Raw genomic sequence first — 24,246 nt, 5'->3', positions numbered from 1 at the left:
TGATCCGATTCAATTTTTTTCTTCCTAAAACCATGTTTTATGCCTTTTTGTCATGATTGATTCTTTAACTTGAAAATGAAAATTCCTTAACCAACTATAAGTTTTAGGAAAAGAGTTCTCATATATATATATATATATATATATATATATATATATATATATATATATAAAACTGTATTCACCTATAAGTTAATTCTGATAACAGTTTCAGTTAGTGAAAAGGGCATTTAAGTAAAACCAAATGTATGATGCTTTTATTTTAAACATTATTAAGATATTCTAAAAACAAACCCAAATAGTTTTAAACTACTCACCACCTAACTTAACACGCTAAAAGAGTCATTTTCATTTGCAACCATCACTTCGTTTTCTTTTCTCCACCTTTTCTTTTCTTTTCATTGTTAATATCTGAATCCAAATAGTTTCGCTAAAGAACAAATCGACAAAGGGAAGAAAAAGATGTTGAAGAGTCCCAAAAAGCCATTATGTAGGTTACTAAATAGGTTTCAGATCTTGATCATTGTCGCCTTTTGTTAATAATCCCTCCTTTGTTTGTTTTTGTCTTTCTTTCTCTATCTTCTGCACCTTTGGGCTCATTATGCAAACGAGACTTGGGAAGACAACTCGTCTTCCCCAATGAAGACCACTGGAGGGAGAGAGATTGTCAAGGAGACCGTTCAAGATTTCTTAATCAAATGAATTGTTTGATGAAATGGGTTGTATAAGAGTGGTAAAACTATGCGTTGTGTAAAAGTTGAAAAACTTGGGATGTTCTTAAACTGTTTGACGAAATGATGCAAAAAGACAGAGATTGTGTCATTATGAGCAAAATGAAAATAAGGATAATCTGGCAATTTAAAATTAAATTACTAGAAGTTATTAAAAAATTTGGATGATGGGTGGTCTTTGGATTTTTAAAAGTTGGTGGGTGGGAATAGGATTACATCAAATCTTGGGTGGGAAAAAGTCTTTTGGCCTTTACTTTATTTTATGGAATTTAGTTGGAAGCAAGGGGCAAGAGGCAACATTAAATATAGTATCTAAAGTTGTATGCTTTTGAATACGAGGTGGAAAATTGTCCTGAGTTCCCGGTCAAGCTGATCCTTTCTATTAAAGGAAGTTTCTGTTGTGACGTTTTTTTTAATTTTTATTTAGATTTTTACCAGTCAAAAGCTAGTTAACAAAATGTAAAGCATCCAATCATCTTTGTGATGCTCCCCAGAATATAAGATGATAAAAGAGGATCTTCATCAACAAAAAATTTATACTTATTTTGAAGTGACATTTTTGTCTAGTTTTATACTTTTTTTTTTGTTAACCATAGGACGATCTCAAGAGGCACAGGTCTTCTTTTCTAGAGTCCCCAGAACTTTCCACGATTTTTTAAAAGATTTTTTATAATAATTTTACACTTTAAAAGGATTTCTATTCTGTTCAAAATAATCAAATTAAAACTGAAAAAATTTTAGTCCTCGAGTTTAAGCTCACTTCATCGCAGTAGATATTAAAGTAAATAATATGATACTTATAAAAACTTTGAACTAAGTTTTTTATTTGACTTATTTAATACAATTCAATACAATTCATTATTGAATTAAGTTTTTATTTGACTTATTTAATACAATTCAATGTATCTATATGCAACAGTCACTTTCAAGATTTATAAATAGTCTTTTCCAAAAGTGATCAAGATAGTGATACCTGCAAATTCACCGTAACAGGCAGTTTCTAATAACAAGACAAAAAAAAAAAAAAAGGTTCCTGAACTGAAGATAACTTGATACCCTAAATTTCTTGAAGTATATAATACGTCTATATTAACAATATATAAATAAATGCCAATCGCATAATGGAAATAATAATAATAATTTTTTCATTTTAAATGGCTACATCAACAATTGAGAGAAGAATATGTAATATCACAAAAAAAATATAGAAATATAAAACATATCATATGATATTTCAAAGTAAATAAGGATATACCAAACTTAACACAAATATTTTAAGACTAAAGTAAATAATTTGATACTTATAAAAGCCTGGAACTAATGATATTATTGAATTAAGTTTTTATTTGACTTTTTTAAACAATTCAATGTCTGTATATGCAACAGTCACTTTCAAGATTGAAAAATAGGACTTTTCAGAAGTGATCAATATAGTGATAGCTGCAAATTATGCTCTAATCAAATAGCTAATCCTTTTTATGAAGTTGTTGCCTCGATTAATGGTTTAAAGCTGTTAAAGAAAATTTTAATTAAAACCTCATCCTTGTTGGACCTTCTCTTTGTTGATTTTTTTATATTTTTGTCAAGAGTAATTAACACACAGAATGAATAAATAATGCTCTACTCAAACGCATGGCGTTTAGAGTAAAGAATATCATGACAAAAAAATAATAATAATAAAAGTATCATACGTAAATCTTAATCAATCATTTTTTTTTCAATGTTTTTAATCTTGTACTGAATGAAACGATTTTGACTTTGATATAAAATGATGGGGATAGATGCCGTGGACCATGATTAGCATAATTTTTCGATCAGAATATAATAAGATAAGGATGCCCATTAGCTTTGAGGTATCAGAATTTCTAGTTTAGGAATCAGCTAAAAGAAAATTCAAACTAATTTGACAGAAAGCAGATTCTAAAGCTAATTGTGGCCCATACCAGCGCAATATATAAAGATCCCTAGTACTGATTGAAATCCAGGAGTCAAGAAACAACTATTTCCGTAGAAAATTCGAAGTGATTTGTGTATGTTTTACTATGTCTTGGGAAGGCTGTTGTTCCGATAGAGATCCTCTTGTTGTTGGGAGAGTAATTGGAGATGTTATTGACAATTTTAATACGTCAATTTCTCGTAATGTTAGCTATGGCAACAGGGATGTCGGCAATGGTGTTGAGCTCAAGCCCTCTGTTGTTGCCAATCATCCGAGGGTTGACATTGGTGGAACTGATCTTAGGACCTTCTATACTTTGGTATGCCTCAACATTTTTTTTTGTTACCTCTAACCAAATATAATAATTATGTGTATATTTACACTTATATTTTTATGAATCTACGTATAATGTAAATACGAGATAGCATTATTTCTCATTGATATATTATTGTATATACAAGAACCTGTTTTGCATGTTTGAATTTTTTTTTTTTAATTTTCTAAAAACTACTTCTTTATGTATTTACATCATCCTGTTTTATGGTTGTTCTTATTTTCTAAAAAAATCTTCTTAATGTATATGAAACATCACGTTTATACCCTTTTTTGCATTAAAACAAAAAAAAAAAAAACTACTTCTGAATGAACTTACAACATCTTGTTTGGCAGATATTCAAGTTAAAAAATCCACTTCTTAAAGTATATACAAAATCCTATTTTACAACTGAACGCATTGATATATATTTTTTCTAATTCTACTCAACATATAAACAATAACATATAGAAATTATGAAATTTTATCTTCTGAGGAAAGACAAACTTTCACGTTTATGATTCTTTCTCAAGAGAGTTGATTCATGCATGAATATTAGATTTATAATTGATTATTTATGTATTAATCATAAAAATAAAACATGCAGGTCATGGTGGATCCTGATGCACCTAGCCCTAGTAATCCAAGTCTCAGAGAATACTTGCATTGGTAAGTAGCTTCCGTCTCTCAAAATCAACTTCTTTTCTTCTTTTGTTTACACAATGGATAATAAGTTAAACTAAATTATCGTATCTTTTTACGTGAATAACTACCTTCTGTTTTGCGTTGGCTGAAACTTTCTCTATATCATGGCAAAGATTGAAGGAAGAAGAACCACCGAGAAATAAAATCAACTTTGTTGTTCTTGGTTTCTGACATTATTTTATAAAACTACAGCATAAGTTTGACAAGTTTTTTTGGTTTATCTCAATAGAATTATTGGAGCACTTTATCAACACACAACAAGGAACATAGCAAAAAAGTGAAACCCAAAATTTCCCCGTTTGATATCAAGGAACAAATATTAGATTGGACTGAATAACAACTATGGAATTGTATCATGTTCAGAGATTGACTAGTCTAAACTTCATTAAAAAACTGATAAAGCCTGTACAATGATAACTTGTGAAACAAAGAAAAAAAGGGCAGTTTCTCACAAACGTTTGTTTCTAACATTATCTTTTTGTGCTTAATTTTCTCTTCGGGATAATACTATGAATTTTGTAATGCCTACATATTGTTTAATTGATCTGAACTTGTTAGGTTGGTGACTGATATTCCCGGATCTACAGGGGCATCCTTCGGTAAGTTAATTAATTTGTTTATCTTTAATTCAATTTTAATTACTTCAAATGGGTAGAGTTTTCTTTATTTCAATCAGTTTGTTTTGCTATTGCAGACTAATGTATGAATTCTAATCAAAACGACATTTGATTTCAACTTATTCTGACAATCACATCCAGATTTCAGAAAAAATCTAGTCGCAACAATAATTAATTTCAAGTTATGGACCTCCATTAACTTCATGTCCTCCCCCTTCCAAGCTCAAAATTTTAAGGTGAAACAAGAAATATCATATATATATATGAATTAATATGGTTTAACAAATATTAATAATCATAAAAATTACTTTAGATTGATTTTATTAATCTTTATTTTATTTTATGATCAAAAGTGGATCCCAAACCTTATAACAGATCCTAAACGACCTAATTATGAGCTATATACTACTCAGGTCCTGCTAAATAACTATTTTTTTAATTATGATTAAATACTTATTTTTGCTTTCTTATTCCCTAAAATTTACACTCTAACCTTTTTAAATGCAATTTCCTTTGTAAGAACAAATTCCATTCTTCATCTTCATCACTCATTAGACGTTACACTTTGACCCTCCCACCAACCTTATGAGTTCCAACGTAATTTCTAGATTCCAATATTTATAGACAAAGAAGGATTATCGAGATTAAAGTGGTCAAATATAACGTTGTATTCCATTCAGATCATAATCCATTAGATTTTAAATTACAATATCATGAAGAGTAAATTAAAGTATCCTTAATACAATTATATGTTAAATATTACGTTGCACTTGTAGGACAAGAGATTGTGAATTATGAGAGCCCGAGACCAACATTGGGGATTCACAGGTTTGTATTTATGTTGTTTCGTCAACTGGGAAGACAAACTGTGTATGCACCAGCGTGGCGCCAGAATTTCATCACCAGAGACTTTGCTGAGCTTTACAATCTGGGATCTCCTGTGGCTGCTGTTTACTTCAATTGCCAGAAGGAGACTGGCTCTGGAGGAAGAAGAAGGCAGTAATATGCTTATGTAATAAGCTATGGATTAGTAGAAATCAACTTTAAGATATATAATAATGAATAATGATGGAATAAGATTAGATATAATGAATAAATTTTATATGCGGGTTTTATATAATTGTCTCTTCATGAATGTTTTTATCATTATAGTCGACTCCAGATATCATGGTTCAAATTCTAAAAAATTACCATATACAAACATTAAAAATTTTCAAGTAATATATTATATAATCAATAAACTTGAGTACATTAAAATCTCAATATCTTATATGTATACAAGGATCAATTCTATATTGATATCAATGTCTATCGCCCTTGTTCTCACCCATTCAATGATTAAGGTAACACCAAAACTTAACTTAAAATCTGAAGTGGCATTAGATATATTAATTTTAGAAATATAACTTGACATGTGAAAACTCAAAATCATACTACTTCTACGAATTACTTTTTCTTTATGAAAGAACTCCATTATTGTAAGTTGTTAAACAAAGCTACAAACTCATTTTTATGGATCCAAACAAAAGTATAATTCAAACATAATTTCTTTTTTATTTTATTTTATCTTGAATCCTCTGATCTTATAAACTTGAAAATTTTCAAATATTTCTTATAAAATCTAAACTTAATTAATATCATAAGAAATTCAATCCTCTAAATTTCCTTTTAATTTCAAAGTGATATACTGTGCAGTCAAAAAGTTCATTTCAAAGTATATCTCGAAAATGCAATTAGATTTAGTGATCAGTTGATAACCTTACCCAAATTATGCATTTCACGACAAGTGATTAGTGACCAAACAATTCTAACTCTATAGCTTTAGAAGTGAAAATTTTTCTTCAGGGTAAACTATAGGTACAATCCTATCAAGAAGGAACTTCAGCAAATTTTATGAAAAATGACAAAAAGTTTTATCATATTAAGTAAAAAATTTGTTCTAAAAAGTTAAATGGGGCCACATATCTTACTAATGGACAATACTCTCGATAAAAGAAATATTCCTTTATAATTAATTATTGTCCCCAAAAGAGTATATTTATCATATGAGGACATTTTGCAGTTTTTGTCCTTGTTTAAGTAAAGAATTAACGATAAAATTTTTATCCTTATCTATATGGTGTATCAGGGACAAATTTTTTTTTGAATTGGAAACAAAATTTTTCTTTCTTGATTGCATGGTGAATTGGAAATAAAATTTTTTTTCCATTATAATGTGGTATATTATAGAGATTTTTTGTTTGTGTGGTGCATTTGGGACAAGAATTTCAGCCTTCATTGAAAATTAACAAATGTATTGATCCTAAAGTCAAGCAATTCATATGAAACATCTTTTTAATTAAGTGAAAAAACATTAATAAATTCTAATTGCTACTACTACAAATAAACTGATAACCAATTAATAGGAAATTATTATATATCTATGCATGTATTTACAAACACATCCAATTATAATTAACTTGTGAACAAAAAACATGGATGTATCAACCATTAGTGGTAAAAGAACTATACTTTCTTTGTTAATTAGATGTTAAAATATGCACCACTTTCTTCACTACTTGATGTCAAAAGAATCAAAATAGGTATATGCATGTTAAATAAGTCTACAACAATCATTAATAACGATTAGTTTGCAATACATTGTCTAAATTTTGTAAGGTAAAGTCAAAATAAAATATTATAAATCACATATGATTCTTTCCTTGAAAGAGTAGGTGGATTAGTTCCAATAGCAAACCAAAATCCAAACATTTTTTTTCTTGTATTTCCAAGTGAATGATTAGTTCATCTACTTTTTGTAGATATTTGAAATTTCTCTTCTCTAATTCTTTATACTTTTACTATTTTTGGATAATTCTATCTTAAGATTCTTTAAGAGCATCAACAAGTCTCTTGATTTAAAAACTCGGTCTTGATTTCTTCATAAGTTTTGGACCATATCTATGTCCCTTAATGTATTCTAATCGAGTTTCAAACTCTTGATCACAAATTTTATCTACAATAAATAGTTTGTGTTAAGAATATCAACACACAAAGGGGTGTATTTTGACAATTATCAAATAGTTGAGGAGTTAATTGAAACAATTAAAAGATGTTTGTAGAGTTAACAAATTGAAATTGTTTAAGTTAATAATCTTATATAAAATGGTGTACATTAGTTGAAGCTTTACGCTATTATTTTTAAAAAAATTTATTGAACAGATAAAAATATTCTTAATACTCTCTTGATACTATTAAATAAAATATCTCTCATTCTCTCAATTGCTCTTTTCTACTTAGGGAATTAAGAACACGTGATATGTGTACTTATAAGATAAAATCTAATAGTTACTAATTTCACTTTGTTTATTTTTCTATTTTAAATTAAATAAATCTGATTGTACTTTTATTGGATTGTCAATCTGACATCACTGTTCTATATAAATAGATTGTAACCCTAATAGTTTAATACAAGTTAGAATAGTCATTTATTCCAAAATTATCATTTATCGTTTCTATCTAGTTTCTTAGTTCAAGTTTTCATGATATCGGAGTCTTTTTCCAACTAACATCTATGGAAAATTGCTCGTTGTTTTAAAAAGCATCTAACACTCCTTACAAGTGTGTTAGTTTGGGACATGTCGGTGCTCAGTTGATGACTTAGGCTAGCTCATTTCTAGTGTCAAGTCTTTAACCAGTAAATCTAAAAGTAAATTAGCATAATTATTGATATTGGTGAGAACAAGTATTATTTATAGTTGGTGTGCATGATTTAGAATATCATCTTGTTAGTTTGGTGTCTTAACCTTTTATTGTAACTAAAGATGATTTAGAATATCATCTTGTTAGTTTGGTGTCTTAATGAGTTGAAGCCTCAATATCTAAGTCATTGCTTAGTTGTATATCAAAATGTTGAATTGCCACTTAAATCTGGATTACACTCAATAACTATTTCTTAGCCAAGTTCAAAGTTCAAATGGTGCAATAGAAATCATCACTTTCAAACTCTTGAGAAAGGTAGTATGAGTGTGCATGATTATGTGAGACTGATGAAAAAAATATATGATGCCTTATGTAACACCGATAGGTGAGCCTAAGGGCATTTCAATCTTTTCTCTTTATTTAATTATGATCCTTATTTAATTATAAATAATATTAAGCTATGATTAGATTTTAATAGGGACAATTGTGCACTACAAGAGTGACACCCATTCGTGCCTTGCAAGGGCAAAAAAGTCATTTCATATTGAGAATATGAAAATTACTAAGTACAGAGTGGCACATGTCCATATGTGCAAGTGCATATGGTCGTGTGTCATCACGCATCTAAGCATAAAAATCCTAGATAGATTGACCTGGCTCTTGAATCATGTTATGTATAACATTTTGAAGGTGATAACGAAAAGTCAAATCACTTGTTACAAATCACTTGTTACACATCACTTTTTCAACATGTCCCAAATTTCTTTTACAAATTTATAATAACCAAATTCTTCATAAATTATGAAAATTGATGTATTTCAAAATAAAGTAATGATTTGATGGTTTCACAATCTCAATCTTCAAAACATTCCCCATATTTAATATCAGTTTCTTCCGTGCTCGAACTAGGAGCTTTGATATTCCTAGTAACGATTCTCCACAACCCCCTACTTTTAAGAAAACTAGATGTAGCTTGAGACCAAGTGACATAATTTATGTCATTCAAAAGAATATCAAAAGATCTAGATACCTCATATCGTCCTTCAATTGAAGACATGATTGCAAAGCTAAGAAAAAATAATAATAAAAGAAAAAGATGAATTCTTTGAAAATTGGTACTTTTGCATTGTGACAAACTTGCTAACAAATTGTGTGAATTAGGGACAAGTAAATCAAGTGGGGACAAAAAATGAGATCACAAAAGCTGTGAGATATTTTTGAGACCGGATAACAAATAAAAGGAATGATTACCAATAAATAATAATATGTCATTCGCAACCAAGAAAAAGGAATTGAATAGAATAACTTTGGTTGAATTGGTTTTACACAAATTCTAACACCATGATAACTTTGATGGCAGAGATTGAATAAGAAAGAAATTTTCTGTTTGTATTTTGTTTACATCAATATACAACCTAATACTTATAATCTAAAATAGAGTTAATTTAGCTAATATTATAACATTAAATTAGAGTCCAAATTTGCGATGATACAACTAATATTGTAACATCTAATATTAGCTTCTTATCTACTTGCAGAGTTTCAATATGAAAGAGGCAAGGTCAACAGTGTGCCTATCAGTTTAAGTTGAGATGGTACAACTAAGCATAATATTTAAAGAAAAATACTATGCGTATATAATTTTGAGTATATAATTAAGTACCCAAATGACATGTCATTATATAATTTGATGTTATTTTATTTTTAATTTAAAATCACTTAAATACATTATGATATAACATTCATATATTTAATTGTGTACTCAATTATATATATATATAGTTTTACTGATATTTAAAATGTGTTATGGTTTGTATGAAGCTTCAAATTTAAAATATTCGAAGTCACAAACAACTATAAGGTGAAATTTAAGAAACACAAAGACCGAAAATCCAAATAAAATTCCTTGGAAGAAAATCAAATCAATATTTAAAAAAAGAAAAACCTTACCAATTTCTCTTCTATTGTTGGTTAGTTTCTAACATTGTCATTGGTTAGTAGTTCGTCCTCTCGGTTCATCATTCAATCTCAATCGGTCAAATTTTGTCTCTCATTGTCACTGGTTGGTCATTCGTCTTCTCAGTCATTACTTAGTCTTCTTTCTCTTAGTTGGTGAATTGATTGTTGTCTAGTTGTCAATGTCATTTGATCAGTCGCAATTTTTCGATTAAGAATTTTTGGAATATGAATAATGGTATGGGATTGAGAGATGAGGAGGAGGAAGAGTCGCTTTTGTCTAATTAAATTTTTTTTTTTTTGGGATATTTGAAAGTCAAAATAAAACGGCAGTGTTTCTCACCAATTTCAATGATAAAACAATGTCGTTTTCATATCATAACTATTTTTTTTCACAAAATGACACCATTTTAGTGGTAAACCAAATGACATCATTTCAAAATATAATTGAACAACTTGCGAATAGCTCATTTCCACTTCCAACAAGCTCGGGATTCAGTTTGAGCTCAAAATTATAAACACTTTTTAGGCTCATACGAGTTGAGTCTACTAACAAACTCGAGTCAACTAAGACTAGAACCTACCCTAATGATAACTAATACGTAGTATATAATATAATATCAATACCCCCTCTCCTGGGGACACGCCCTGCATCATAAAATTTCAACAAGCTCCCCCGTATGGTGAAATATTTTTAAAATTATCCTCATGTATTGCACATTGTAAAATTTCGTTGAAACCTCATTGGTATGTCATGTATATTGGGTTTCAATTGCACATGCTTAAGAAACTTAGTCCAAACATATGATTCTCAAGCCAATGCACAAACAATAATACAATTATCATATAAATGATATACAAAGTTAATTATTCATATAGATATTTTGATGTAACAAACATTTTTCCTAATTTTAGGTTCAATGTCGAAATATGAGCAAAGGGTGTGAAAAGTAGATTTTTAAGTTGGTGGGACTGGTAGTAGTGCTCTTTTTTATTTTAATTGAAAAAATAGAGTTTTATTTAAAAAGTTGAAGTGAGATTTTTATATTTAATGTTTGGTTTTGTTCATGTAAGTGGTGATAATTTCGTAGATCCCCTTCAAATAGGTTATTTAATTAATTTCCCTGTTTATAAATAGTATAAAATCATACATTAATCCATGCATATTTTGCTTCTTGTGTTGTACGTTTAAACTCAAAATGTGTATGAATTCTTAAACTGATTTACATGAAATGATAAGATAACAGATTCCGCTGTCTGACCAGCTAATGGGAAACAAGCTGACCCACAGAATAACCTGGAGAATTTCGTTCAAAGGCAACATTATGTTGATATAAAGTCGAATACCTTTGAATATGAGACGGAGAAGGGTTCGCCATCAAGCTAAAATCCCTGCAGCTTTAGGAGGGTCTCCTTTGACACAACTTTAATTTATTTTATATTTTTCTTTTACTAAAGAATTATTTTTTTGGCATAAAGAAAAATATGAAATTTGAACCACAAAAGTGAACAAAATGATTAATATATTGGGATCCCAACATAGTTTTTTAATTTTTTTTTTTATAGGAAGATCTGTCTTGAAGTTGTACGAGCACATGTCATGTTTTGATTAAAGGTGTTTATAAGTTAGATCAAGTCTTAGGTTTGTATGGTGATATAGAGTTTGAGCCGGGTCACCCTATAGAAGTTTTAAGGTTTAAAACCCAATCTTATGTATATAAGAGTAAATTAGTTTATTTAAACAAATTTTAAAAGAAAATTTTAATTAAAAAATTTAAATTTAAATTATTTTTTAATTATTACAATTGAGGAGAATAGCTCGAACATTTTATTTATAATGTTTGGTTTGTGAAAGAAAAATATTGTGATTATATGATAAAAAATATTATAACATAGTATCAATAAATTAATTTACATCTTGTATAATTACAAACATAAATAAAATATATATACCATACAATTGTCTACATAAATAATATTCAAATAGATTGAATTCATTTGATATTAGATCTATTTGTAATATTTTGTAATAATAAAATAAAAATAAAAATAAAATTATAAATACAAAGAATTATTGTTTACAAATTCAGATAGTTTCTAAAAAAAAAGTTAATGAGAGAAAATAAGATTGAAAATATAATAAAAGAATTATAGGTGCCAATAGTCCAACTGTTCTAGCAAGAACTTGAAGAAAAGATATAAAAAATAGTTTATCAATTTTAGCATAAAATACTTAATAAATATTATGAGGTTATATATTTCTTAATTAAATTAATTGTTGTTTCCGTAAATTCGAAAATAAAAAATTTATTTAGGATTTTAAATTTAAAAATGTATATGAAATAGAAAAATGAAAACGCTTGTACATATGATTTTCCTTTTACTATGCTTTTCTAAGATGAAATTGGAATAAAAACAGAAACGACAATGAACATATCCTTTTAATCTTTGGTATCTTTTGATGTTTTGTTAACATGACTGTGGGGAGACCACAGAATCACCCGAGATGAAGATGGAATATGTTCACCCAATAAATCGGCAACACAGTTTCAGGTCCTTGCCAAGCACATTTTATGTGGTACCATGTATGGATATGTGATTCCTAGTTGTTATTGAAGGATCCAAGTTCCAAATCATGTATGTATTTTGTGTGAGCTTGATGTTTGTTAAAATAACTAAAATTATGCATCTTCAAGAGCCAGATTACCACACCTATATGCAAAATAGGTCATATTAACCACGACTACAACCAATTCAGGATCTAAGCGACTTAATATATAAAAAATAAACTCTAAATTAGATAATTATGTTCCAAAAGCAAGTAACTATAATAAATTACCAATCGAACCGACTGATCCGATCCAATTTTTTTCTTCCTAAAACCATGCTTTATGCCTTTTTATTATGATTGATTCTTTAACTTGAAACTGAAAATTCCTTAACCAACTATAAGTTTTAGGAAAAGAGTTCTCATATATATATATATATATAACTGCATTCCACTTATATAGAATTTGTCAGAACTAAACTTATATATATATTTGGATTTATTTTACCAGCAATATTAATTTTCCAAATATTTATCCCAAATTTTATATCATAAATGATATGTTCATTTATAATTATACAAGTTATTATATCATTTAATACATCGTCACATTATTTACATAATATCAATGCCGTAGATGATAATATATCTTTTTTTAATATAAATTTAAAATAATTTTTGGGAAGTGTAATATAATGTTTATTTCGTTGGACTGAAATTATTTTTTATAGATAAAATCTAATGGTATATAAAACACGATCTTGACAAATATTAAATTAGAAAGTCTTGACTAGAGAATTATAATACAAATAATTAATAATAATAAATACTATTCTTAATATAATATAAGTTGTGCATAGAAAATATATGTTTTATTAAAGCTTAGGTCCCCACTTAGATGTAAGAAAATTTACATAGCTACTTACATTAGAATTTGAATTTCCACTAATATATACACATTTATTTTTTAGTTGTTTGCTCCTTATTACCAAACTTTGTAACATCATGCGTTTCTCTTTTTACTTTAGGACAAAGGACTTATTCCCACCTAAGGTTTGATGTACTATTTTAACTTCTACCCACTAATTTTCAAAAACCCAAAGTTTCATCTATAAGTTAATTATGATAACAGTTTTAGTTAGTGAAAAGTGCATTTAAATAAAACCAAATGTATGATGCTTTTATTTTAAACATTATTAAGATATTCTAAAAACAAGGCCAAATAGTTTTAAACTACTCACCGCCTAACTTAACATGCTAAAAGAGTTATTTTCATTTGCAACCATCACTTTGTTTTCTTTTCTCCATCTTTCTTTTCTTTTCATTGTTAATATCTGAATCCAAATAGTTTCGCTAAAGAACAAATCGACAAAGGGAAGAAAAAGATGCTGAAGAGTCCCAAAAAACCATTATGTAAGTTACTAAATAGGTTTCAGATCTTGATCATTGTCGCCTTTTGTAACTAATCCCTCCTTTGTTTGTTTTTGTCTTTCTTTCTCTATCTTCTGCACCTTTGGGCTCATTATGTAAACGAGACTTGGAAGACAACTCGTCTTCCCCAATGAAGACCACTGGAGGGAGAGAGATTGCCAATGAGAGAGTTCAAGATTTCTTAATCAAATAAACTGTTTGATGAAATGGGTTTTGTAAGAGTGTTAAAACTATGGGTTGTGTAAGAGTGGTAAAACTATGCGTTGTGTAAAAGTTGAAAAACTTGGGATGTTCTTAAACTGTTTGACGAAATGATGCAAAAAGACAGAGATTGTGTCATTATGAGGAAAATGAAAATAAGGGTAATCTAGCAATTTAAAATTAAATTACTAGAAGTTATTAAAAAATTTGGATGATGGGTGGGTCTTTGGATTTTTAAAAGTTGGTGGGTGGGAATAGGATTACATCAAATCTTGGGTGGGAATAAGTCTTTTGGCCTTTACTTTATTTTATGGAATTTAGTTGGAAGCAAGGGGCAAGAGGCAACATTAAATATAGTATCTAAAGTTGTATGCTTTTGAATACGAGGTGGAAAATTGTCCTGAGTTCCCGGTCAAGCTGATCCTTTCTATTAAAGGAAGTTTCTGTTGTGACGTTTTTTTTAATTTTTATTTAGATTTTTACCAGTCAAAAGCTAGTTAACAAAATGTAAAGCATCCAATCATCTTTGTGATGCTCCCCAGAATATAAGATGATGAAAGAGGATCTTCATCAACAAAAAATTTATACTTATTTTGAAGTGACATTTTTGTCTAGTTTTATACTCTCTTTTTTTTAACCCTAGGACGATCTCAAGAGGCACAGGTCTTCTTATCTAGAGTCCCCAGAACTTTCCATGATTTTTTAAAAGATTTTTTATAATAATTTTACACTTTAAAAGGATTTCTATTCTGTTCAAAATAATCAAATTAAAACTGAAACAATTTTAGTCCTTGAGTTTAAGCTCACTTCATCGCAATAGATATTAAAGTAAATAATATGATTCTTATAAAAACTTTGAACTAAGTTTTTATTTGACTTATTTAATACAATTCAATACAATTCATTATTGAATTAAGTTTTTATTTGACTTATTTTATTTAATACAATTCAATGTATCTATATGCAACAGTCACTTTCAAGATTTATAAATAGTCTTTTTCAAAAGTGATCAAGATAGTGATACCTGCAAATTCACCGTAACAGGCAGTTTCTAATAACAAGACAAAAAAAAAAGGGTTCCCGAACTGAAGATAACTTGATACCCTAAATTTCTAGAAGTATATAATACGTCTATATTAACAATATATAAATAAATGCCAATCGCATAATGGAAATAATAATAATAATTTTTTCATTTTAAATGGCTACATCAACAATTGAGAGAAGAATATGTAATATCACAAAAAAAATATAGAAATATAAAACATATCATATGATATTTCAAAGTAAATAAGGATATACCAAACTTAACACAAATATTTTAAGACTAAAGTAAATAATTTGATACTTATAAAAACCTGGAACTAATGATATTATTGAATTAAGTTTTTATTTGACTTTTTTAAACAATTCAATGTCTGTATATGCAACAGTCACTTTTAAGATTGAAAAATAGGACTTTTCAGAAGTGATCGGTATAGTGATAGCTGCAAATTATGGTCTAATCAAATAGCTATTCCTTTTTATGAAGTTGTTGTCTCGATTAATGGTTTAAAGCTGTTAAAGAAAATTTTAATTAAAACCTCATCCTTGTTGGACCTTCTCTTTGTTGATTTTTTTATATTTTTGTCAAGGGTAATTAACACACTGAACGAATAAATAAAGCTCTACTCAAACGCATGGCGTTTAGAGTAAAGAATATCAGGACAAAAAAAAAAATGAAAGTATCATGCGTAAATCTTCATCATTTTTTTTTTTTTAATGTTTTTAATCTTGTACTGAATGAAACGATTTTGACTTTGATGTAAAATGATGGGGATAGATGCTGTGGACCATGATGAGCATAATTTTTCGATCAGAATATAATAAGATAGGGATGCCCATTAGCTTTCAGGTATCAGAATTTCTAGTTTAGGAATCACCTAAAAGAAAATTCAAACTAATTTGACAAAAAGCAGATTCTAGAACTAACTGTGGCCCATACCAGCGCAATATATAAAGATCCCTAGTACTGCTTGAAATCCAGGTATCAAGCAACAACTATTTCCGTAGAATATTCTAAGTAATTTGTGTATGTTTTACTATGTCTTGGGAAGGCAGTTGTTCCAATAGAGATCCTCTTGTTGTTGGGAGAGTAATTGGAGATGTTATTAACAATTGTAATAGGTCAGTTTCTCTTAATGTTAGCTATGGCAACCGGGATGTCAACAATGGTGTTGAGCTCAAGCCAGCTGTTGTTGCCAATCATCCAAGGGTTGACATTGGTGGAACTGATCTTAGGACCTTCTATACTTTGGTATGCCTCAACATTCTTTTTTGTTACCTCTTATTAAACATAATAATTATGTGTATATTCACATCCATGTTTTTATGAATCTACGTAGTGATGTATATACGAGATAGCATTATTTTTCACAAATATACTAATTGTACATACAAGAACCTGTTTTGCATGTTCGTTTTTTTTTTTATTATTTTCTAAAAACTACTTCTTTATATATTTACATCATCCTGTTTTATGGTTGTTCTTCTTTTCTAAAATAATCTTCTTATTGTATAAGAAACATCACGTTTATGCCCTTTTTTGCATTAAAACCAAAAAAAAAAAACTACTTCTGAATGAACTTACAACATCTTATTTGGCAGATATTCAAGTTAAAAAATCCACTTCTTAAAGTATATACAAAATCCTATTTTACAACTGAACGCATTGATATATATTTTTTCTAATTCTACTCAACATATAAACAATAACATATAGAAATTATGAAATTTTATCTTCTGAGGAAAGACAAACTTTCACGTTTATGATTCTTTCTCAAGAGAGTTGATTCATGCATGAATATTAGATTTATAATTGATTATTTATGTATTAATCATAAAAATAAAACATGCAGGTCATGGTGGATCCTGATGCACCAAGCCCTAGTAATCCAAGTCTCAGAGAATACTTGCATTGGTAAGTGGCTTCCGTCTCTCATAATCAACTTCTTTTCTTCTTTTGTTTACACAATGGATAATAAGTTAAACTAAATTATCGTATCTTTTTACGTGAATAACTACCTTCTGTTTTGCATTGGCTGAAACTTTCTCTATATCATGGCAAAGATTGAAGGAAGAAGGACCACCGAGAAATAAAAGCAACTTTGTTGTTCTAGGTTTCTGACATTATTTTATAAAACTACAGCATAAGTTTGACAAGTTTTTTTGGTTTATCTCAATAGAATTATTGGAGCACTTTATCAACACACAACAAGGAACATAGCAAAAAAGTGAAACCCAAAATTTCCCGGTTTGATATCAAGGAACAAATATTAGATTGGACTGAATAACAACTATGGAATTGTATCATGTTCAGAGATTGACTAGTCTAAACTTCATTAAAAAACTGATAAAGCCTGTACAATGATAACTTGTGAAACAAAGAAAAAAAGGGCAGTTTCTCACAAACGTTTGTTTCTAACATTATCTTTTTGTGCTTAATTTTCTCTTCGGGATAATACTATGAATTTTGTAATGCCCACATATTGTTTAATTGTTCTTGAAATTGATCTGAACTTGTTAGGATGGTGACTGATATTCCCGGATCTACAGGGGCATCCTTCGGTAAGTTAATTAATTTGTTTATCTTTAATTCAATTTTAATTACTTCAAATGGGTAGAGTTTTCTTTATTTCAATCAGTTTGTTTTGCTATTGCAGACTAATGTATGAATTCTAATCAAAACGACATTTGATTTCAACTTATTCTGACAATCACATCCACATTTCAGAAAAAATCTAGTCGCAACAATAATTAATTTCAAGTTATGGACCTCCATTAACTTCATGTCCTCCCCCTTCCAAGCTCAAAATTTTAAGGTGAAACAAGAAATATCATATATATATATGAATTAATATGGTTTAACAAATATTAATAATCATAAAAATTAGTTTAGATTGATTTTATTAATCTTTATTTTATTTTATGATCAAAAGTGGATCCCAAACCTTATAACAGATCCTAAACGACCTAATTATGAGCTATATACTACTCAGGTCCTGCTAAATAACTATTTTTTCAATTATGATTAAATACTTATTTTTGCTTTCTTATTCCCTAAAATTTACACTCTAACCTTTTTAAATGCAATTTCCTTTGTAAGAACAAATTCCATTCTTCATCTTCATCACTCATTAAACATTACACTTTGACCCTCCCACCAACCTTATGAGTTCCAACGTAATTTCTAGATTCCAATATTTATAGACAAAGAAGGATTATCGAGATTAAAGTGGTCAAATATAACGTTGTATTCCATTCAGATCATAATCCATTAGATTTTAAATTACAATATCATGAAGAGTAAATTAAAGTATCCTTAATACAATTATATGTTAAATATTACGTTGCACTTGTAGGACAAGAGATTGTGAATTATGAGAGCCCGAGACCAACATTGGGGATTCACAGGTTTGTATTTATGTTGTTTCGTCAACTGGGAAGACAAACTGTGTATGCACCAGCGTGGCGCCAGAATTTCATCACCAGAGACTTTGCTGAGCTTTACAATCTGGGATCTCCTGTGGCTGCTGTTTACTTCAATTGCCAGAAGGAGACTGGCTCTGGAGGAAGAAGAAGGCAGTAATATGCTTATGTAATAAGCTATGGATTAGTAGAAATCAACTTTAAGATATATAATAATGAATAATGATGGAATAAGATTAGATATAATGAATAAATTTTATATGCGGGTTTTATATAATTGTCTCTTCATGAATGTTTTTATCATTATAGTCGACTCCAGATATCATGGTTCAAATTCTAAAAAATTACCATATACAAACATTAAAAATTTTCAAGTAATATATTATATAATCAATAAACTTGAGTACATTAAAATCTCAGTATCTTATATGTATACAAGGATCAATTCTATATTGATATCAATGTCTATTGCCCTTGTTTTCACCCATTCAATGATTAAGGTAACACCAAAACTTAACTTAAAATCTGAAGTGGCATTAGATATATTAATTTTAGAAATATAACTTGACATGTGAAAACTCAAAATCATACTACTTATACGAATTACTTTTTCTCTATGTAAGAACTTCATTATCGTAAGTTGTTAAACAAAGCTACAAACTCATTATTATCGATCCAAACAAAAGTATAATTCAAACATAATTTCTTTTTTTTTTTAGTTTATCTTGAATCCTCTGATCTTATAAACTTGAAAATTTTTCAAATATTTCTCATAAAATCTAAACTTAATTAATATCATAAGAAACTCAATCCTCTAAATTTCTTTTTAATTTCAAAGTGATATACTGTGCAGTCAAAAAGTCCATTTCAAAGTATATCTCAAAAATGCAATTAGATTCAGCGATTAATTGATAATCTTACCCAAATTATGCATGTCACGACAAGTGATTAGTGACCAAACAATTCTAACTCTATAGCTTTAGAAGTGAAAAATTTTCTTCAGGGTAAACTATAGTTACAATCCTATCAAGAAGGAACTTCAACAAATTTTATAAAAGGTGACAAAAAGTTTTATCATATTAAGTAAAAAAATTGTTCTAAAAAATTAAATGGGGCCACATATCTTACTAATGGACAATACTCTCGAAAAAAGAAATATTCCTTTATAATTAATTATTGTCCCCAAAAGAGTATATTTATCATATGAGGACATTTTGTAGGACAAAAGTTTTTGTCCTTGTTTAAGTAAAGAATTGATGATAAAATTTTTGTCCTTATCTATATGGTGTATTAGGGACAAATTTTTTTGTAAATTGGAAATAAAATTTTTCTTTCTTGATTGCATGGTGAATTGGAAATAAAAATTTTATCCATTATAATGTGGTATATTATAGAGATTTTTTGTTTGTGTGGTGAATTTGGGACAAGAATTTCAGCCTTTATTGAAAATTAACAAATGTATTGATCCTAAAGTCAAACAATTCATATGAAACATCTTTTTAATTAAGTGAAAAAACATTAATAAATTCTAATTGCTACTACTACAAATAAACTGATAACCAATTAATAGGAAATTATTATATATCTATGCATGTATTTACAAACACATCCAATTATAATTAACTTGTGAACAAAAAACATGGATGTATCAACCATTAGTGGTAAAAGAACTATACTTTCTTTGTTAATTAGATGTTAAAATATGCACCACTTTCTTCACTACTTGATGTCAAAATAGGTATCACTCTTATGTTAGGTTACATGTCAAAAGAATCAAAATAGGTATATGCATGTTAAATAAGTCTACAACAATCATTAATAACGATTAGTTTGCAATACATTGTCTAAATTTTGTAAGGTAAAGTCAAAATAAAATATTATAAATCACATATGATTCTTTCCTTGAAAGAGTAGGTGGATTAGCTCCAATAGCAAACCAAAATCCAAACATTTTTTTTCTTGTATTTCCAAGTGAATGATAGTTCTTCTACTTTTTGTAGATATTTGAAATTTCTCTTCTCTAATTCTTTATACTTTTACTATGTTTGGATAATTCTATCTTAAGATTCTTTAAGAGCATCAACAAGTCTCTTGATTTGAAAACTCGGTCTTGATTTCTTCATAAGTTTTGGACCATACCTATGTCCCTTAATGTATTCTAATCGAGTTTCAAACTCTTGATCACAAATTTTATCTACAATTAATAGTTTGTGTTAAGATTATCAACACACAAAGGGGTGTATTTTGACAATTATCAAATAGTTGAGGAGTTAATTGAAACAATTAAAAGACGTTTTGCAGAGTTAACAAATTGAAATTGTTTAAGTTAATAATCTTATATAAAATGGTGTACATTAGTTGAAGCTTTACACTATTATTTTTAAAAAATTTTATTGAACAGATAAAAATATTCTTAATACTCTCTTGATACTATTAAATAAAATATCTCTCATTCTCTCGATTGCTCTTTTCTACTCAGGGAATTAAGAACATGCGATATGTGTACTTATGAGATAAAATCTAATAGTTAGTAATTTCACTTTGTTTATTTTTCTATTTTAAATTAAATAAATTTGATTGTACTTTTATTGGATTGTCAATCTGACATCACTGTTCTATATAAATAGATTGTAACCCTAATGGTTTAATACAAGTTAGAATAGTTATTTATTTCAAAATTATCATTTATCATTTCTATCTAGTTTCTTAGTTCAAGTTTTCATGATATCGGAGTCTTTTTCCAACTAACATCTATGAAAAATTGCTCGTTGTTTTAAAAAGAATCTAACACTCCTTACAAGTGTGTTAGTTTGGGACATGTTGGAGCTCAGTTGATGACTTAGGCTAGCTCATTTCTAGTGTCAAGTCTTTAACCAGTAAATCTAAAAGTAAATTAGCATAATTATTGATATTGGTGAGAACAAGTATTATTTATAGTTGGTGCGCATGATTTAGATTATCATCTTGTTAGTTTGGTGTCTTAACCTTTTATTGTAACTAAAGATGATTTAGAATATCATCTTGTTAGTTTGGTGTCTTAATGAGCTGAAGCCTCAATATCTAAGTCAGTGCTTAGTTATATATCAAAATGTTGAATTGCCACTTAAATCTGGATTACACTAATAACTATTTCTTAGCCAAGTTCAAAGTTCAAATGGTGCAATAGAAATCATCACTTTCAAACTCTTGAGAAAAGTAGTATGAGTGTGCATGATTATGTGAGACTGATGAAAAAAATATATGATGCCTTATGTAACACCGACAGGTGAGCCTAAGGGCATTTCAATCTTTTCTCTTTATTTTATTATGATCCTTGTTTAATTATAAATAATATTAAGCTATGATGAGATTTTAATAGGGACAATTGTGCACTACAAGAGTGACACTCATTCGTGCCTTGCAAGGGCAAAAAAGTCATTTCATATTAAGAATATGAAAATTACTAAGTACAGAGTGGCACATGTCCATATGTGCAAGTGCATATGGTCGTGTGTCATCATGCATCTAAGCATAAAAATCCTAGATAGATTGACCTGGCCCTTGAATCATGCTATGTATAACATTTTGAAGATGATATCGAAAAGTCAAATCACTTGTTACATATCACTTTTTCAACATGTCCCAAATTTCCTTTACAAATTTATAATAACCAAATTCTTCATAAATTATAAAAATTGATGTATTTCGAAATAAAGTAATGATTTGATGGTTTTACAATCTCAATCTTTAAAACATTTCTTATATTTAATATCAGTTTCTTCCGTACTTGAACTAGGAGATTTGATATTCCTAGTAACAATTATCCACAACCCCTTACTTTTAAGAAAACTAGACATAGCTTGAGACCAAGTGACATAATTTATGTCATTCAAAAGAATATCAAAAGATCTAGATACCTCATATCGTCCTTCAATAGAAGACATGATTGCAAAGCTAAGAAAAAATAATAATAAAAGAAAAAGATGAATTCTTTGAAAATTGGTACTTTTGCATTGTGACAAACTTACTACCAAATTGTGTGAATTAGGGACAAGTAAATCAAGTGGGGACAAAAAATGAGATCACAAAAGCTGTGAGATATTTTTGACACCGGATAACAAATAAAAGGAATGATTACCCAGAAATAATAATGTCATTCGCAACCAAGAAAAAGGAATTGAATAGAATAACGTTGGTTGAACTGGTTTTACACAAATTCTAACACCATGATAACTTTGATGGCAGAGATTGAATAAGAAAGAAATTTTATGTTTGTATTTTGTTTACATCAATAGACAACCTAATACTTATAATCTAAAATAGAGTTAATTTAGCTAATATTATAACGCTAAATTAGAGTCCAAATTTGCGTGATACAACTAATATTGTAAGATCTAATATTAGCTCCTTATCTACTTGTAGAGTTTCAATATGAAAGAGGCAAGGTCAGCAGTGTGCCTATCAGTTTAAGTTGAGATGGTACAACTAAGCATAATATTTAAAGAAAAATACTATGCGTATATAATTTTGAGTATATAATTAAGTACACAAATAACATATCATAATATAATTTGATGTTATTTTATTCTTAATTTAAAATCACTTAATTACATTATGATATAACATCCATATATTTAATTGTGTACTCAATTATATATATATAGTTTTACTGATATTTAAAATGTGTTATGGTTTGTATGAAGCTTCACATTTAAATTATTCAAAGTCACAAACAACTATAAGGTGAAATTTAAGAAACACAAAGACTGAAAATCCAAATAAAATTCCTTGTAAGAAAATCAAATCAATATTTAAAAAAAGAAAAACCTTAGCAATTTCTCTTCTATTGTTGGTTAGTTTCTAACATTGTCATTGGTTAGTAGTTCGTCCTCTCGGTTCATCATTCAATCTCAATCAGTCAAATTTTGTCTCTCATTGTCACTGGTTGGTCATTTGTCTTCTTAGTCATCACTTAGTCTTATTTCTCTTAGTTGGTCAATTGACTGTTGTTTAGTTGTCAATGTCATTTGATCAGTAGCAATTTTTCGATTAAGAATTTTTGGAATAAGAATAATGGTATGGGATTGAGAGATGAGGAGGAGGAAGAGTCGCTTTTGTCTAATTAAAATTTTTTTTTTTGTTGTGGAATATTTGAAACGACAGTGTTTCTCACCAATTTTAATGATAAAACAATGTCATTTTCATATCGTAACTATTTTTTTTTCACAAAATGACACCATTTTAGTGGTAAACCAAATTACATCATTTCAAAATATAATTGAACAACTTGCGAATAACTCATTTCCACTTCCAACAAACTCGGGATTCAGTTTGAGCTCAAAATTATAAACATTTTTTAGGCTCATACGAGTTGAGTCTACTAACAAACTCGAGTCAACTAATACTAGAACCTACCCTAGTGATAACTAATATCTAGTATATAATATAATATCAATACCGCCTCCCCTTGGGACACGCCCTGCATCATAAAATTTCAACAAGCTCCCCCGTATGGTGAAATATTTTCAAAATTATCCTCATGTATTGCACATTGTAAAATTTCGTTGAAACCTCATTGGTATGTCATGTATATTGGGTTTCAATCGAACATGCTTAAGAAACTTAGTCCATACATATGATTCTCAAGCCAATGCACAAACAATAATACAATTATCATATAAATG

The 24,246-nt window shown here is 28.5% G+C and overlaps 2 protein-coding genes across 2 annotated transcripts; both read left to right on the top strand.

Moving 5' to 3' along the window:
- Positions 1 to 2,728: 2,728 nt before the first annotated feature.
- On the top strand, positions 2,729 to 5,414 carry LOC123221598 (protein HEADING DATE 3A-like). Its single transcript, XM_044644451.1, has 4 exons — positions 2,729 to 2,983; positions 3,585 to 3,646; positions 4,241 to 4,281; positions 5,076 to 5,414. The coding sequence occupies exons 1-4, from the start codon at positions 2,771 to 2,773 to the stop codon at positions 5,300 to 5,302; spliced, it is 543 nt and encodes a 180-aa protein (XP_044500386.1). The 5' UTR covers positions 2,729 to 2,770; the 3' UTR covers positions 5,303 to 5,414.
- A 10,732-nt stretch (positions 5,415 to 16,146) lies between these two features.
- Positions 16,147 to 18,855, top strand: LOC123221609 (protein HEADING DATE 3A-like). Its single transcript, XM_044644467.1, has 4 exons — positions 16,147 to 16,412; positions 17,014 to 17,075; positions 17,682 to 17,722; positions 18,517 to 18,855. Exons 1-4 carry the CDS (start codon positions 16,200 to 16,202, stop codon positions 18,741 to 18,743), a joined length of 543 nt encoding a protein of 180 aa, XP_044500402.1. The 5' UTR covers positions 16,147 to 16,199; the 3' UTR covers positions 18,744 to 18,855.
- The last annotated feature ends 5,391 nt before the right edge of the window (positions 18,856 to 24,246 follow it).

The sequence above is a fragment of the Mangifera indica genome, chromosome 7, assembly GCF_011075055.1.
Source record: "Mangifera indica cultivar Alphonso chromosome 7, CATAS_Mindica_2.1, whole genome shotgun sequence".
Taxonomy (NCBI): Eukaryota; Viridiplantae; Streptophyta; class Magnoliopsida; order Sapindales; family Anacardiaceae; genus Mangifera; species Mangifera indica.
The sequence above is the reverse complement of the archived record's forward strand: the minus strand, read 5'-3'. Positions and strand labels throughout refer to the sequence as shown.